Source organism: Lipotes vexillifer, unplaced genomic scaffold (genome assembly GCF_000442215.2).
Source record: "Lipotes vexillifer unplaced genomic scaffold, Lipotes_vexillifer_v1.1 scaffold1136, whole genome shotgun sequence".
Taxonomy (NCBI): Eukaryota; Metazoa; Chordata; class Mammalia; order Artiodactyla; family Lipotidae; genus Lipotes; species Lipotes vexillifer.
The window spans coordinates 1,832,033-1,850,976 of record NW_006769631.1 but is presented as its reverse complement, the minus strand read 5'-3'; the positions used below and the strand labels follow the sequence as shown (position 1 = coordinate 1,850,976).

At 41.9% G+C, this 18,944-nt stretch overlaps 1 protein-coding gene across 1 annotated transcript in view; it reads right to left on the bottom strand.

Moving 5' to 3' along the window:
• Positions 1–5,542: 5,542 nt before the first annotated feature.
• Positions 5,543–18,944, bottom strand: part of LOC103087035 (zinc finger protein with KRAB and SCAN domains 7) — a 32,214-nt gene continuing 18,812 nt past the window's right edge. Inside the window, exons 7-8 of the mRNA XM_007445719.1 lie at positions 13,702–13,841; positions 5,543–6,459 (exon numbers count right to left, since the gene is read on the bottom strand). Coding sequence (XP_007445781.1) covers positions 5,543–6,459; positions 13,702–13,841 — 1,057 coding nt within the window. The remainder of the gene's footprint in view (positions 6,460–13,701; positions 13,842–18,944) is intronic.

The following is an 18,944-nucleotide window of genomic DNA, read 5'->3' as shown; positions in this document are numbered from 1 at the left end:
CTTGGTCTGGTGTTTACCAAATTTGAACCCTAAAATACCATGAGGATTGATCCATGGCTATAAATTATTAGGGAGACTTTTATTTTACATTTAAAGCCCAGGACAAGCCCCACAAGCTTCCTTAATGTCTTCCCTCTGCTCCTGACTCACTTTTTTTTTCTAATGTATGCTTTCACTGAGGGTGTAGCCCTGTAAAGATCTAGGTTTCTTGTTAATCTAGGTTCCAATTTTCCACCTCTTTGTAAGCCCAAGGACTCAAATCCTGCCCTTGTGGCTGATAAAATCTAAGTCCCTTGGTGACCAAGATCTCCAAACTGCTGCATGGCACCCAAGGCCTTATCACCCACTTATCTTTCTGACTTCCATTTCCTCTTCATTCTAGGCTTTGAGGATTTATTTCACTTTCTTGAAAGCCCTGTAAAAGGATGTTCAAGTTTTATCCAGCATTTCTAGGTTGTTTCATAGCCAAAGGGCTTTATGATTATCTTGTTTGCCATATTGTTCTATTATAATTTTTTTTTTTTTTTTTTTTTTTGCGGTACGCAGTCCTCTGACTGTTGTGGCCTCTCCCGTTGCGGAGCACAGGCTCCAGACGCGCAGGCTCTGCGGCCATGGCTCACGGGCCCAGCTGCTTCGCAGCATGTGGGATCTTCCCGGACCAGGGCACGAACCCACGTCCCCTGCATCGACAGGTTGACTCTCAACCACTGCACCACCAGGGAAGCCCTATTATAAATTTTTAAAACATGAATATCTCTGTTCAACTCTGTTGTTAAACCAACACTGCAAATGTGACCACGTTTTCTTTCACTCAGTAAACTGGTTGCTAATTTGTTATGATTATACTAACTTTGGTATATGTCTCAATAGTTTTGTGACTTATAGACTTTTCTGAGGGAAAATGGACAATCATCACACAAATAGTCATGTAAAGAGTCAAGGCTCCTAATGGAGAGTTTTCTTAAATCCCCACTGCAAAAGTTTTGCTTTATATAGATTCCTACGCCCTGTCCCAGAAATGCTGATTTGCTGGGCCTGGGAAATTACTTATATTACTTCTTGTGATTCCCAGATTTGGACTTCACTGGACTTAGAGACTGGTTATAGCTTTTTCGCGTCTACAACCCTTGTATGTGAAATTGTGCCAGGTGGATTTGAAATGGTCTTTCCATTTGAAATGGAAAGAGTGTGACCTAGTCAAGTCCTGTATCTATGTTGCCCAGAAAGGAATCTGCCATATCCTTTTTGGCCCCTCACCAAACTGCCTTCTGGAGCAGAAATGGACTTCAGGGAACATGCTGGTTTTATTCAGCCAAATGACGTCTACATAATAGTATAGGTTTGAAACACAGATGAGACCAGAGAGGGGGGTGGGACAATAAGTGGCTGTTCAAGTTCTCTAAGGAAATAACAGAAGGACACTTTCTAATGGTTAGAGCTCTAGTTTATGTAGAGTTGGCCCTCCGTATCTCTGGGTTCTGCGTCCATGTGTTTAACCAAACACAGATAAAAAATATTAAAAACAAAAAAAAATTCCAAAAAGCAAAACTTGAATTTGCCACACTGGCAACTATTTACATATCATTTACATTGTATTTACAACTATTTACATAGCACTTATATCATATTAGGTATTGTAAGTAGTCTAAAGATGATTTAAAGTATATGGGAGGATGTACATAGGTTGTATGCAATAGTTTGCCATCTTATATAAGGCACTTGAGCATCCTTTGAGTTTGGTATAGGGGTGGGGCTCCTGGAACCAATCCCCTGCAGTTACCGAGGGACAACTCTATTATGAGTGTGAAAATAACAAGCTTCATGGTGTGTTTGAATCTCAAACAACAGAATCATTCTTTCTAAAAACAGCTGCTTAAAAGAAAAGCAAACTGGACAGTTTTCTTCCCACTCTCAATAAAGGAAGGAAGCAAAGGGAAAAAAATTCAGTGATATTTATAACAAGTAAATAACAACAGATATTTATTGGAGGAATTATAACTATCTTCTGCAAAAACAGTTTTATGACTCCAGTTTTATAACATCAGAGGTGACGATAGACAATCTAGTTTCTAAACACAACCTAACAATATGAGCATACTATTTATTTATGTTGAATGGGAAAAAATTAAAAAGCAAGTCTGTCAGGATTCAGAGATGAAATGAAATATAGTCTTATGGGATTCATATTCAATGGAATTACTCAGCTATTTAAAGCTCTTTTTGGTTTCAATTTTCTTCTCAGTTCCTAATAAGACCTAACATAGTACACACCATCAGTGAAAAATATCTCTAAGTCTAGGGAGACACTTTCCTCTCTATGCATGATTCTTTGTCTTTCATATTTCCCTTTAATCAAGGCTACATAAGATTTTAATTTCACACTTTTTCTCACAACTAAAAAGAGATGTGTATATTTCTAGTCCACACCAAAGCAATTCTCAATAACCAGGGTATCTGTGACTAAAAAATACTTGCCTCTTCATATTCCTCAGGAATATTCGGGGTACTAAAAACTAAAGTGAATAAATGTGAGTGCACAGGAAGCTGGCAGATGACAAGAACACGGATGAGCAATACACAGTAATTTAGTGATGTACATTTCAAGAGAGCTGGGGTTTTGATGGAATAGAGAAGAAATGGCCGTACAAAGAGGTAAACGGATTGGGGGAGAAAAAACTAGCAATTGAGGGACTGCAGAGGAAGCACTGCTGTTAAGGAACAACCAGGCTTCCATTAGAACAGGAAGTTGGAAAAAACACATTCAAGGAGACAGATCCTGAATTCCAGAGTGTATCATGAAAGGGCTTGAAAGGAACTGCAAAATTAAACTCTGGCTGAAGCAGGCAGCTGGTAGTCTTGAAAAACTTCTGGAGGAAGGTGGATGGTCAGTTCAAATTATATTGCAAAATATTTATATGAAAAGGTACAGAGACCATCTGTCAACATTTACTCCTGCAGCTCAAGACAGGCATCAGCCTCTCAGACTAGAAGCTAGTGAAGGCCTCCTCCAGGGTCCGCTATCTTAGCTTGCCTGGGCAAGAAAAGTGAACGTATTCTGATCTCTGGCAACTCTCCTAGAAGGTATTTACTCTTGAAGATCACAAAGTCTTTTAGCATGAAAAAGAAAGCCTATTTGAAGAAAAAATTTCAGATGCTATGACCCAGTGGTAGGAAAATGTTTTGGTCAGTGTACAACACTTGCTCAGCAATATAGGAAGCATCAACAACTCTGCTTAGCAATAATAAATGCTTGAAAAGTACCACCTGACAGGCACACAGGAAGCTGTCTGCCTATTTTCTTAAAGCAGTTTTAGCAGGGCCAGGAGACATTAGTCCTGGGAGTTTCCACATAGGTAATCAGCAGGTGAGGATGGTTGCCATGACAAAAGGCATGAATATTAATTACAAATTCCTTGTAGAATTTTAAAAGGACACATGACAAGGGAAAAATGATGGAAGTGCCCTTACTGCTGCAGTTCTGTTTAGCCACTGCCACATGTGGGTGACCCTACTCTCGTGTCCACCCAGACTCTTGGGGAAGTGCCTACCCAAGGGTAACCAATGTTACAAGAGTCCTACCCCCTGAATGCAGCAGATCTGTTCCAGAGCCTCCAAACCTTGCTCTGAATAACTATGCAAAGAGGGACTATTACATCACAAAATAATATGTAAGCCATTATCCTATCAAAATAGGATGAAACCAAACAATCCCTTTTCACCCAAATATACCCTTCACACCTTCCACTTCTAAGAAGTAACAGCAAAGAAGAAATATATAATCCTTAAAACTAAATGACAAGGTGCAGAGACAGGCCATAAATCTAACTCAGAGAAGACTGACAGCATCTTCCTTATGAAACCATGATCAAATAACTGTCCAGATATAATCAACCACCTTTCACAGAAGTGGCTACTCAGGAGGATCCCAACTGGTCTCCCCCTCGCATAGAACCATCATGATGGACAGAGGCACTTTGGTATAATAAAGAAAGCATGGACTTGAAAGTCAGATCTGAGTTCACATTCTTGCTCCGACCACTTACTAGCCAGTCACCTAACCTCACTGAGACTCAATTTTCTTGTACAAATGTTATGAGGATTGGATAGGATATCAAATCCTCAGTAATCCCTGAAACAATAAATCACTACGTGCATAAGACAAATAGTGTTAGGCTTGGGCATTCACTGTATACAAAGAAAGAGGAATGGCTGCGTTAAGAATGGGGAGATTCTAAGGGTTCCCAGACGGATTCTGAGCTGTCTTAAAAGTTTAAAATATTGGTTGTAAACAGATTAAGGCCTTCTTAGAGGGCTAGACAAAAAGAAAGGCTTGTCACACATTTACATGCATTATCTCATTTAATCCTCACAACAACCCTGTGAGGTAGGTCGTTATTCCCATTTTACAGATAAATCTGTGGCTCGGAGCATTTGAGGGACTTGTCCAAAACTGACAAGCTAGGGCACAGCAGAACTGGAATTAGAACTCATATGTCTCTGACCCAAAAGTCTATACTTTCAGCTACGAAACTCCATGTAACACGTGAAGGCAGAGTCTTCTCCTTGTTTGAATTATGCTGTGTCTCTTTAAAGGCTTTGAAACTGCAATTGTTCCAATTTCATAAGGGGGCATTTTTTTCTGTAGACATATATTGAAAAGGTGGAGCCTAGGTGGTTCTTTATTATCTGCAGATCCTTCTACAACTGTGGGATAGGAGAATGTAGTAAAGCTTTGCTGTTTTCTTTTAACCTAACAGTGATTAAGAAAGTGGATTATATATTCTGTTGACAACTGTAAAGTCAATTTATCTCAAAACTGCAAAAGCCAACAACTGGTATTTATGATGTAATACACAGGAAACAGGCTCTAAAAGGAAGTGACGTGCTCAGGGTCCCCCTGCTACTAAGTGCCAGTATTGGGGTGCAATCCCAGGACTTTAGAGTCTATGTTCTATGTGCCTTTCATAACCCTGCTGAGTGAAAATGAACATGTACTCATTGTATTTAAAAAATACAAAAGTAGTACATTCTCACTGTAGAAAAATATAAAAGTAGTACATTCTCACTGTAGAAAATCTAAAAAGCATAGAAAAGTACAGAGAAGAAAATAGAAATTACCTATAATCCTATTACCCAGAGATAATCACTGTTAACATTTTGGTTTGGTATTATTTCATTCCCATTTCTTTCCTTTGCGTAAATGTTTATTAAAAATTTGGATCGTATTTCATTGTTTTTCTCTTTATCTTCCATTTCATCTAAATCATTTCCCCCATGGCATTAAATATTCTTTAAAAATGTTTACAATGGGTGCCAAACCATCATATAGCTAAACCATCATTCACTTAAACCCTCTACTGTTGGAAATCTAGTTTTCTTCCTCGGTTATATATGATGCTTGCATGAATAGCCCTTCTGTTAATCTTTGTCTACTTCTGATTACTTTCCCTGTATGAATTCTTAGAGAATTAAGGTTGATGATACTGAAAAATTGCTTTTCCAGAAAGTAACAATTAGCCCCACTTCCAATAATATATGTCATTTATGACGTTTCTTTCTCCTCATTATGTTTTCTCTGGTGTTGAATAAGCTGTGAGCTATAACGATAGGCTTTCCCACACTCACTACATTTATAGGGTTTCTCCTTTGTGTGTGTTCTTAAATGTAGAATAACTTGAGAAGTCTGCCTGAAGGTTTTTCCACACTCGTTGCATTTATAGGGTTTCTCTCCAGTGTGCACTCTCTGATGATCAATAAGATTTCGATTAGAAGTAAAAGCTTTCCCACACTCATTACATTTGTAAGGTTTCTCTCTACGATGAAGTCGCTGATGTTCATTAAGGGTCTTCTTTAAGATGAAAGCTTTCCCACATTCATCACATTCATAAGGCTTCTCCCCAGTGTGAATTCTCTGATGGTCCATAATCTTTGTATTAGAAACACATGTTTTCCCACACTCCTTACATTTGTAAACTTTTTTTCCTTTGTGCATTCTCTGATGTTGAGTAAGGTTTGAACTACGGCTAAAGGCTTTTCCGCACTCGATACAAGTGTAGGGCTTCTCGCCAGTGTGAACTCTATGATGTGAAATCAGACCAGAACTCCGACTAAAGGCTTTCCCACACTCCTTACATTCATAAGTTTTCTCCCCACTGTGGATTCCCTGGTGCCGAATGAGGTGTGACTTACCGCTGAAAGACTTACCACATTCGCTGCACGTGTAGGGCTTCAGTCCAGTGTGGATTCTCTGATGAACAACCAGGTTGGAGCTATGACTGAAGGCTTTTCCACACTCCTTACACTTATAGGGTTTCTCTCCTGTGTGGATTCGTTCATGTACTGTGAGGTTTGCACTCTGACTAAAGGCTTTCCCACACTCAGTACACACATACTGTCTCTTTTCAGCCTGACTTCTCTCATTTATTGTAGGGTCATCTTTTTCAGATTCTTGGTCACTCACTTTGGTGAATGTTTTATTATCGTTAACTGTCTTCTGTTTGAAGTTTCTCGTCTTTCTCCTCATTTTCTCTTGCTTGAAGCATCCCAGTGGCCCCTTGAGTCTTCTCTTTCCCTTCAGAGGAGCTTTCTAAACATTGACTTCCTTGGCAACACCTCTGTGGAGTTCTCTTGAAAGTATGAGATTCAGATTTTTCGGGAATGATGTTTTGGAATCAATACTTCCTCAATCCCCATTTCACCATCTGACAGAAGAAAGAAAAGTTGCACATGTCACCTGCTCTCTATACTAGAGGAAGGAGAATTATCCAAGGATAAAAAGATGTGGCAGAACACGAGGTCCCTCATGGAAAAGTAGGTGTTCAAAGGCAGGGGGACCTGATCAAAAAGATGAGAAAAATGAGGATAGACATAGAAGCCAATGGAAAGGCTTACGGAAAGCCAGGGGCTGACAGGAGCCCAACATGTCCAGCATCAGAATGAACGATAAGTAGCATAAAACCCATCCTGGTTTCTTCCTGTCTCATGCTCTACTCCCAGAATTGGAGCCATCTAACTCCTAATCTGATCCCTAGAAAAAATGCACTGAAAGATCCTTTGTTCAGTAGCTTAAGTGACTAATCTTCAGATCAGTTTGGCATTTAGTTCATGCTGATCTATTCCCCTAGTACTAGTGATATAGTGGCTGGAACAAAATAGGTGCTCAAAAATTGTTTTATAGAACAATAACTCGGATTTTGTCTTAAGGTATGACTAAGATTTCATCTTTTGCTTTGGTCTAGGTACTACATCCCTCTTGTTAAACTTTGTTGTGATAGAGGTAAAACAATTCTTCCAATATTGGAGCATAGTCACATCATAGTCTACTCTGTAGGGGCTGGTCTGTAGCTGGATCCAGCTGTACGTGCTAGTTCAGTTTGTTTGCTTTTCACTAAGCAGTCTATTGGGTGAACCTGAGAGGCTGAACTGGGAAACAGGGTTAATTAAAGCATGGCAGGGGAAACTCTAATAGGACCTTGCATGGTACAGTGGTAAAGTATCTAAAGATGGCAATAGGGTGAGAGCAGTGGGCAGCACAACCAAGAGGGGCCGATACATGAAACCAATGTCAGGGATGAGCAGGAATTTCCCAACTGGTTTGACATAAAACTCTGAACATATAGATATCCCTAGCAGACCTCAATCTAGAGGGGGTTGAGTCATAAAAGAAAACTGAAAGATGACTCCATGATACTAACACATGACTAATTTTCCTTTTACTATGTTCCTTTTCAGACTTGTCCATATTCATAATTATATAGTTGTAAATATACAGTAGATATAATTTTGCATCCTACTTCTTTTACTTAATTTTTATAAGTATTTTTCCATATTGCTATTAACTCTTCATATGATCATTTTCTGACTGCATAATTCACCACCAATTAAACTCCTTACAGTTTACCTACAATTTTGCTAGTGTCAGACATTTCTGTTGTTCCCTGAGGTTTAACCACTATTAATAATGTTATCATGATCACTCTACACATATAAAGTTTTCTTCTCATTGAAATATATTCCTAGGATAAAAGTTCCACAAGTGAGTGATTGGGTCAGAAGGAATGACATTGTTTTGTAGTACTACCTACTGCTTTTCAAAAAGTTTGACCAGTTTTCATTATGCCATAGCTTTCTGATAAACTGAGTCACGATCTCTGAAGGAGGGACATATCCAATGGTGAGTGCTCAAGGCCAGCAAGAAGAGAACTGTGGAGGTTAGAGTTCACATCTCAGAAGGGTGGGTGCCACCGATATGATACACAGGCACATATACACAGACTCATGCCCAAGATATGGAGGGCAGGCAGAGAAAATGGTGGGGGAGGAGGGGTTCTTGGCAGGAGCCTGAGCACACTCACATCCAGCTGCTGTTACCCTCCTAATCAAACAGGAGTTAGCAGGTGGAGGAAACTCAGTGAGAAGCCAGGGGAACTGCAGAGCAGAGTGGAACAGCAAGTGAAGCCACCTCCAGAGTTCTGAGAAAGTTGATGGTTCTTTCTCAGCTTCTTTTCCATTTTTAATCTTCTCTGAAACTTTCTTTTCTTCATACATTTCTTAAACTAGTAATTACTGAACACTCTACCCTGTACGTATCTCTGTTCTGGGTCTCACACAGGGAAATTTTTAAAAAGCATTGTTGCAGAAAAGTGAAACCATTTGTGGTATGAATGAATGGATGGATGACTAGGTGGATAAGTTTATGGATTTGCTGTTATGAAAGGCTCCCATTTTGCTGGCAAATTGTCCTCTGCTAACTTGTGTTATTGTTTAATTCTTCTTCTTTCCACAGTATTACTTATGAAAACTCAGGAAATGACTTTAGAGGAACAGATTCCCATAATTACTAGAACAAACTATGTTAGAGATTCAGAATGAGACAGTGCCCTGAAGCCAGCCCCCAGATGTCTCATTTCTAGGCATAGCTGATCCAATGCTACCCAGTTAGCTAGTGCAGTAACTATTATATCCTTAAAGGCTGTTATGGAAAGATCAGTCTTGGAGCCTTCCGAAAAGAGGTGTTCAGGAAAAACATTAATAACCAGGTATTTACATGACTCCGTCTTTCACAAGCAATAAATACCATTATTGAATGCAAAAAAAAAAGTTCTGTTACACACTGTGTCCCTCCAAAATTCATATGTTGAACCCCAAGCCCCCAATGTGACTATATTTGGAGATGTGAGGTCTAAGCCGGTAATTAAGGCTAAATGAGGTTATAAGGGTGGGCCCTGACCCAATAGGATTAGTGTGTCCATATAGGAAGACATACCAGAGAGTTAGCTTTCAACTTGCACTCCTGCCCCCTTCCCACCACATACACAAACCAAGGAAAGCCATGTGAGCACACACCAAGAAGGTGGCTATCTACAAGCCAGGAATAGAGTCCTCACCAGAAACTGAATCAGCCAGGCACCCTGATCTTGGACTTCTAGTCTCCATAACTGTGAGAAAATAAATGTCTGTTGTTTAAGCCACCCAGTCTGTGGAATTTTGTTATGGAGGCCCAAGAAGACTAATATAAACATGAAATATCATATCTACTTTTAAGGAACTTACAATGGAGTGATGACAATACACTGAGAAAGTAAATTACAAATTTACAAAGTACCCAATCAGGGGATGAAGGGCTAGGAGAGGGAGTGAGTACTGGGGCTTGAGATGCTTGTGGAAAGGTGCTTCAAAAAGGCAGAACTTTGGCTGAACCTGAGGATAAGCAAGAACTGTTTTCTCAAAAGGATGTTAGCACAAGGGTTGATGTACTCAGAAATAAGTGGGAGGTTACACTATCACATAGCTTTATTAGGGCAGGGATTTTTGTCCATTTTGTTCATTACTGTATTCCTAGCAAAGTTCCAGGCACATACCAAGCACTCAAAAAAAAATTTTTTTGTTGTTTCATGAACAAATGAGGAAATGAAACAATCGAATTGCGTGAAGTGATACCAGCCAGAACACTGAAATCACGGGGCAAAAAATATGGATATAATCTGCTGGTCAACAGGAAACAAGTTCTAAATGGAAGAGTGAAATCTACCCTTAATTTCCTCTCTGTTTTCTATATTCTTTTTTTGTTTTATTTGGCTGCACCACGGCACAGCTTGCAGGATCCTAGTTCCCTGATCAGGGATCTTACCTGTGCCCCCTGCGGTGGAAGCTTGGAGCCCTAACCACTGGATCACGAGGGAATTCCCTCTATTTTCCATATTCTTTTTTCTACCTTGCTATTCTCTTTTCTTGTTACTTTCCTTCTCATTCTCACTTGTCAAGAACAAAGTTTTTCAAGCATTACCATTCATTTCCCCTAGTCCCAGACTTCCCTCCACCCCCAGCACATTCATGTTTCTCTGGGCTTCATGAAGTGGAAAACAGGAAAGAGGCAGCTGGGGTATCCCATGAGGAGTAAACTGAGGAAAATAAAAAGAAAGAATCCAAGAGCTGTCACCTAGGAGTAGGGTGATCATATACCCTGGTTTTCCCGGAATAGTCCTGGTTTATACCTGCTATTCCAGCATCATTATTCTTTATTTTTTTATTAAAATTTTTTTTTCCAGCATCATTATTAATAGTGCCCCCCTTAATTCACAAAAGCATCCAGTTTGGATAATAAATTTTGTATCACCCTACCCAAAAGTGAAATTAGGAAAAGAATGCTTTCGGAAGATTAGCCCAGATGGATTAGAGTTGAAAAAAAGAATGGAGCAAGGGAAATGAGTTGGGAGAGAAGTTTAGGAATGCAGTATGGGTGACCATTAGAGGGCCTGCGACTTTCTAGGTGCTGAATAAATGTTTGCTGAATGAATAAATAAATGTATGAGATAGTGAGACCCTAGTCCAGAATAACAACAGGATAGAAAACAAGTCCAGCTATTTCCAGGAAAGCATATGCATATATCAGACTGGATATAGAGGGTGACTAAAGGAAAGAATTCTAGGCCATCAGATCCAGGTCTAAATATTGAGAATGATACTATCACTAAGAAAGATGGGGATGTGGGAAAACACTTTAGACAAGAGGAGGAAGAATATGTCAGGAATACTAATTTGAGAATAAGACATAGGGGACAGATGAAGCCATGAAAATGTATAAGCTTGCTGAAATAGAGATTTTGGTTAAAGGGCAAGCAGAGAGAAAGAGAAATGCACAAGGACGTGCTGTAAGCATGCTCAGGGTGGTTCTGCGGGACCTGAGGAGGAAGCAAGACTTGTCAGGAGAGCAGGGAGGGATAGTTTGAAAAGGGTTTGATCAAAGGAAATCTAACTATTTGCCCTCTGCCCAAATGGATGGGAAATTCCCTCAGAAATTCTGGAAGAATTCCCACGCAGTAGGGAGGTGGGGTCTTAGCTAACGTAGTAGTAGGAGGGACAGATGAGGCCATAAGGATAGCAAGTCACTAGGGGTATCCAGGCAACTGGGCACAAAATTACAATCTCAGACAACCAGTAAATGGAAGAGGACCAACGAGGCCCCACAGGTCTCTGACCCACAAATCCCTGAGACTGATGGATGAGTGTCCTGATCTCAGGAGCACCATTCATTTCAGGCCGTGAGGAACCCACAAAGGGCAGAGTTCTATTCTGAGAGAGAGAGAGACGGAGGTTTTACCTAGCGACGTTGTATTCCTTTAATTCACCAGCATCACCAGCCTTTCAGGTCCCTCTGGGCAGTGGTCACATGGTCTTTGGTTACTGTTTAGCTGCAGTGGAGTGATGAATAAGAGGCAATACCTGAAAATAAATTCCAGAGAAACAGATGAGTGAAGTGTAAAAATTTAAAGGAAAAAAAAAAGAACTATTAGAAATTATCTTGATCTCAGGGAAAGGCCTAGGCCTTAAGCATAAAACAAAAGCTGACACCATAACAGAAAAGCTGACAGATTTGACCATGTAAAAATTTCTTCACTTAAAAAAAAAAACATTAAAAATCTGTAATATAAAATAGAGTTGCCTTATACCATAATTCCTTCTGTGTATGTCTGTGTCCCTCCTCACATGTATACTTTAAGCTCTAAGCCCCCAGAGAACGGGGCCCATGATATTCATATGTGGATCCCACACAGTGCCTGGCACATAGGGCTCAATAAATGTTTGATTTGAAACGTTAAGTAAGTTCAGGATTCTATCTAATTCTATCTGGGTATAGGGATGGTGAGAAGTGCACCCTCCGCACATGACCACCCTCATCCCTCCTCTCCACCTGTTTATCTCTTTGGTGCTTCATATTGTCGAAACACCATGACAATACTGACATTCTTGGCAGTTCTGTCTCAACAGGGCCATCCAAGGGCTTAAATTCCCTAAGAGGCTGACCTAGTCTAACTGCTCAGAGATTCTCAGAATGTCAGAGTTGGAAAGAAACTCCTAGACCACCTCGTCTCATATTAAAATTTTGAGCTGGGGAAACTGGAAATTAGAGGAGAGCTGGGACTCAAGCCAAAGTCTTCTGACACCCAAAATTGAGTTCCACTATATCACCCTTCCTCACCAAAACTCTACTCCTCAGGGTCCAGAGGTCCTCCTCCCACTTCTCTGTTTCTCTCGAGAAATGCTCCCTTTCAGACCTGGTTCCCATACTCTAGCAGGCAGGATTCCCGTCCCCAGACTAACTAATTTCACAATAAAGATCTCACCTGCCAAAGAGAAGGGAATGGCTCACTTTCACACCTGTGCACAGTAGCCTCACTCCAAAGGATCTGCCCAGCACAGATCTTGCCTCATCTCTTCCTTCGGTTTGGTGAAAAAGTTCCTAGTGGGGTCTTGGATCACTGTAAACACACAGAAACGACTTGAGTTCTCTGAGAGCTCAACTGCAAGTGGACACTCAGGGCAATGTCCCATCCCTGGGTCACTTCCCTTCCTATTGAACTGAGAGCAATAAGGATAATCATTCCCATTTTAAAGATGAGGAAATGAAGCTCCCAGAGATGGAATGACTTGCTGGAAGGTCGTATGGGTAGTAAGAGATAAGCCTTCTGCGTCGGAAGGAAATTCTCATTCCATCACACCACGGTCGCTCCTTTTCACCTGTTCTGTTGATATCTAAGTCTCCACATTCTCCTCTAACTGAAAAATGCATTCCAAGTGAGTTCTCTGTAATCCAGCTTTCCAACAAAAGTTTGCAGAAAAGGGATGAGGGAAACTCTGCTGAGTCAAATGTCTTTAAAGACAGGAAGAAATAAGGCTTTACAGGGATGCTAGAAGGAGAACTTTTTTATGATTACCCATCTCTCAGGATCACTAGGCCTCAAAATCGGTTTTGTGTTTCCCCCTTCAGATTCCCAGACCCCGCGTCTAACCCTTCAAGCTTGTTCCATTTCTTCCCTACCAGAATATAGCTCTGCCTTGTACACAACTGTAATCCCTGGATCTAATACACTGCAAGTTGGTGCTAAGTATTTGTTGAATGAATGAATGAGTAACCTTCGGCAAGGCTCTGCCCTCCTCTCTGGGTCTGCTTCCTCACTGAGAACACAGCAGGGATTGGATTAGTTAGCTGAGCCAAATACTTAGGTGTTGCGGAGCCCTATGAGAGCCTGGGCGGGACGTGGACCGCTTTTACCAGGGAGGCCCCATGGCTAGCAACGAGGATGATACAGTTCTGTCACCACTGTCAGCTGGTCCGAGTGAGCAGCTACGCGGAGCAGGAGACGAGACCCAAGACAAAGGGGCAGCGCAGAAGGGGAGCGGGGCCCACGACGACCCCTTCACCTGCCCGCCCCCGTCTCCGCAGCGGGCAGCGGTGAAAGTGGCCTGGCCCCCGGCCTATGTGCCCCACCCGCTCCCAGAACCGGCCCGAAGCCCCACACCAAACTGCCACATACCCCGCACGGAAAGCGCCCGACCCACATCTTGGAACAATGCGGAGAAGGAACTACGTCACCGACTCCCCACTAACTCCCACCCTAACCCTCCGGTCCTTCTAGGCATTGGGAGGTTTCTGCATCTCTGTGCCCCCTTCGCGAGCCTGCAGGTCAGGGGACGCTCTGGCCCCGCCTCCCGCCCAGTTTTACCCGACCATTGGCTGAGAGGGCGAAAGGGCGTGGAGAGTTCAGCCAATAGGCGGAGAGACCCTGGACGGGGTGGAGCCTGGGGAAAGGACTTGGTTAGGGCGGGAAGAGGGACCAATCAACTGGGCGGCCAGACTACGTTCCTCGAACTGAAACTCTCTGAAGTCACAACCCCAGCTCTGGATGCTGAGCGGAAAAGTCATCCTTTTCACACATCCTTCTCCTTTCAGCCTCAAAGTCAGGATCAGCTACCATTTATCGGCAGTATATAAAAATACGTGTCGAGTGCCTATTATGTCATTGTTCTAGGCTCTGTGGATACAGTAGTGAAGACAATGAACTTAATGCCCCATGAAGCTTACCTTCATGTCAGGGAGACAATGGATAAATAAATACCTAGAATGTAGTAGCACCTAAGGGGAGAGAGAGAGGGAGAGACGAAGAGAGGGAGGTAGAGAGAGAGAGAGAAGGGGGTAGGTGGTGGTGGGGCTATTTTATAGATGACAGGGAAGGCAGAGACAGGAAGTGAGCAATTTAGGCATGTGGGTAGCTGGTGGAGTATTCCTGATAGATGGAACATCAGGAAGCAAAGGCCTTAAACCAGAAGGAAGGGGGTGCACCTTTTGGTCCATGAGGGATTTGGATATGTCCCAAATAACACTGGAGGGTTTTGGGACTGAGAAGTGACATGATCTTACCTTTTTTTTTTTTTTCCCCTGCCACATGTTCAAAAGTTTATTAGCTATCAGATATGAATGGAGCCAAGAAACCTGTTTTTCTATAAATTCTAATTTCTTGCTTTCAGTCCTTAGTCTTTTTTTTTTTTTTTTTTTTTCCCGGTACGCGGGCCTGTCACTGTTGTGGCCTCTCCCGTTGCGGAGCACAGGCTCCAGACGCGCAGGCTCAGCGGCCATGGCTCACGGGCCCAGCTGCTCCGTGGCATGTGGGATCCTCCCAGACCGGGGCACGAACCCGTGTCCCCTGCATCAGCAGGCGGACTCTCAACCACTGCCTCCACCAGGGAAGCCCAGTCCTTAGTCATTTTGACATAAACCTTGCATAAAAGTTTCACTCCATGACATAACGTTTTAAAAATTTGCTCTGGCTGCTCTGCTGAGAACAGTCTGAAGGTGGGCAAGAGTAGAGGTAGAGAGATTAAGAAGCTACTGCACTATTCCAGATGAGAAATGATGGTGGCTTGGACGAGCTTAGAGGTGATTTAGGTGACGAGAAATGGTCTACATATATTTTGAAGGCATGTCCAGCATGATTTGCTAATGAATTGGATGTTGATTAAGGATGACTCCATGGTTATTGATCTGAGCAACTAAAATAAGACTGTCTTTTGGAAATAGAGTAGACTGAAAGAGGAACAGGTTTAGGGAGAGGGATCAATAGTTTTGTTATGGATGTGTTAAGTTAAAGATGCTAATTAGACATCCAAGAGTAAATGTCAAACAGCCAATTGGGATAGGAGTCAGGAGTTCAGTGAAGAAATCACAACTAGAGATGTAAATTTAGGTGTCGCTATATAGGGCAGGATGGGACAATCTAGGGAGTGACTGTAGGTAAAGAAGTCATCTGAGCAATGAGCTTTGAAGCTCATTAATCAATAGATGAGTATTGAATACTTAAAGCATACCAGGAGCATTCTTATCCATTAATTCTTATAGGTGGCACAACATTTTCTAAAGAAGATTGATGCACAGAGATTCAGAGAAATGATAAGACTTGCACAAGTTCATACCCCCAGTTGATGCTGGAAGTAGAACTCAGGAGCACAACACTATTGCCACTACATCAGGAAACACTTAAGAAGAATATTCATGTACATTATGACAATAATGATCAACTTGGTCTTGCTTTTCACCTATTCTTTTATTTGGGGGAGGAGTTATTAATTCTGATTAAAACTCTTAACTCCACCTCTGGTCCCAGGGGGTAACAATATTTCATTAATATTCCAGCCCCAGCTGGTCTCTAATTTTAGAGAGCATAATGAGGACACATGTTAAAATACAAATTCCAGGCCACCTTATCCAACTTGTTGCCTTTATCCACAAGGATATTTTTTTTTTTCTGACAAAACCTATTCATTCAGTCCAGAATGATGTCACTGTTCAGAATCAGAGTATTTGTGGGGTTCATAATTGCCTAAATATTCAGCAATTTCAATCTTTATCATGACATCTGTCAACCAAAGAAATTACAACTCATTTTTTGGTAAATGAAATCAATATCCAGTTATTCAGGTCTTACTTTATTGGTCAAAATGGTGATAACACAATGCTTCCCTCTGGTAATTCAGTCTCTTTGAGGATATGACTCTCTGGCTTTAAGAAAACATCAGAGGGGAGTTTCCTGGTGGCGCACTGGTTAAGAATCTGTCTGCCAATGCAGGGGACACAGGTTCGAGCCCTGGTCCAGGAAGATCCCACATGCTGCAGAGCAACTAAGCCCATGTGCTACAACTACTGAGCCTGCGCTCTAGAGCCCGTGAGCCACAACTACTAAGTGTGCGTGCCACAACTACTGAAGCCCGTGCACCTAGAACCCATGCTCTGCAGCAAGAGAAGCCACCACAATGAGAAACTTGCGTACTGCAATGAAGAGTAGCCCCTGCTCGCTGCAACTAGAGGAAGCCTGTGCACAGCAACGAAGACCCAACGCAGCCATAAATAAATAAATAATAAATTCACTTTAAAAAAAAAAAAAAAGGAAGAAAAAGCAGGGACTTCCCTGGTGGTCCAGCGGTTAAGAATCTGCCTTCCAATGCAGGTGACTCTGGTTCAATCCCTGGTCAGGGAACCAAGATCCCGCTTGCTGTGGGGCACCTTAGCCAGTGTGCCGCAACTGCTGAGCTCGCAGGCCACAACTAGAGAGAAGCCCGTGCACCACAGCAGAGGATCCCACATGCCATTAGGAAGATCCCACGTGTGGCAACCAAGACCTGATGCAGCCAAAAATAAAACAAATAAATAAATAAATGTCTTTTAAAAAAGATCAAAGGATACTTCGAAAGTATAAAAGTGAATGGGGGCTTCCCTGGTGGTGCAGTGGTTAAGAGTCCGCCTGCTGATGCAGGGGACATGGGTTTGTGCCCCGGTCTGGGATGATCCCACATGCCGTGGAGTGGCTAGGCCTGTGAGCCATGGCCACTGAGCCTGCGCATCCGGAGCCTGTGCTCCGCAAAGGGAGAGGGCACAACAGTGAGAGGCCCACGTACCGCAAAAAAAAAAAAAAAGTGAATGGGACATTACTGCCATACACACACACACACACACACACACACACACACACACACACACAAGAATTTCATGGGCATTAAATAATTTAAGCCTCAGAGTAATTTTATGGCTTAATGCTGTCCTTATTTTTATTTCAGTTTTTTTGGCCACGCCACGCAGCTTGTGGGATCTTGGTTCCCTGACTGGGGATTGAACCTGGGCCCTCAGCAGTGAGAGTGTGGAGTCCTAACCACTGGACCGCCAGGGAATTCCAATGCTATCCTTATTTTTAGATAAGGAAACTAAAGCCTGGATACGTCAAATGATTTGCTTATGGTTGCACAGCTAGTAGTGGACAATTTGAAACTTGGACTGGGTTTTCTGACTGTAGATCCTGTGTTCTTTTGTCTACTGCCACACTTCCTCAAACTATAGATTGCATTTCTTCTAAAAGGTGTTGAGTTATAACAAGCCGCCCATAATCCCTTTTTACCTTTTTCAAACTTTATTTTGAAACTTTCAAACATGCATATACCCTCTAGGTAGATTCAACAACTTATTTTTCCATATTCGCTTTTTCTCTCCACACACACATACACATTTTATTTGTTGTTATTGTTAGCCATTTGAAAATATGTTGAAGAGATCATGAGCCTCCAACCCTAAGCACTGCAGCATGCATCTCCTACGAATAAGGACATTCTTCTACAGAAGCAAAATATAACTGTCAGATTTAAGAAATCTAAACAATTGTATATTATCATCAAATGGGCCTACTATTAAATATTACATCCATTCCATATTTAGTGTCTCCATTGAACCCCAAATATCTGCTACAGCTTTTTAAAAATATTCAAAATTCACTCACTGCATTCGGTGGTTGTGTTTCTGAAGAGTCTCTCTTAATCTAGAACAGTTGGCCAACTTTTTTCATTTCACTGACTTTTCATAGAGTCTAGGTCAATTGTCTTACATAGTGTCTCACATTGTACAAATCAAAAATCAGTGAATCTGACTTATTTTCTCATCATATCCCCCTATATTTCCTGTAAATTGGAAGGTAGGAAAAGAGGTCTGATTAGATTCAAGTTATATCTTTGCTTCACTGGTGGTGTTAGAACTTATGCATTACATGCCATCCTTAATTTCTTTTTCTTTTTCTTCTTGTTTTGTATTTTGTGTACATTAAAATTTCTCCATAATAAAAAGTAAAAACAAAACATTAAGGCTGGCAGAGGGGGGAATTAGGGGGAGGGATAGGTAAAAGGTAGGAAATCTCTTTTTGAGGTGATGAAAATGTTCTAAAACTGCCTGTGGGGATGGTTGTACATGCGTGTGAATATACCAAAAATCATTGAACTGTACATTTTACAAGGATGAAGTATATGGTATGTGAATTATATTTCAATAAAAACGTTAAAAACAAAAGTCAGGAACTCACCTCAGAGAACCATTCGTGCGCCTGCCATAGTGCTGAAATGTCCAGGTTTCAACAGAGAGTAAAATACAGATTGAGGAGCCATTTGGAAGACAACCCAGGAGGCAGTGGCCACAGTGTTCAACCTAGGGGGAAATGTGTTCACTTAAGAATAAGGCCTGGGCTTCCCTGGTGGCACAGTGCTTGAAAGTCCGCCTGCCGATGCAGCGGACACGGGGTCGTGCCCCGGTCCGGGAGGATCCCACATGCCGCGGAGCGGCTGGGGCCGGGGGCCCTGGC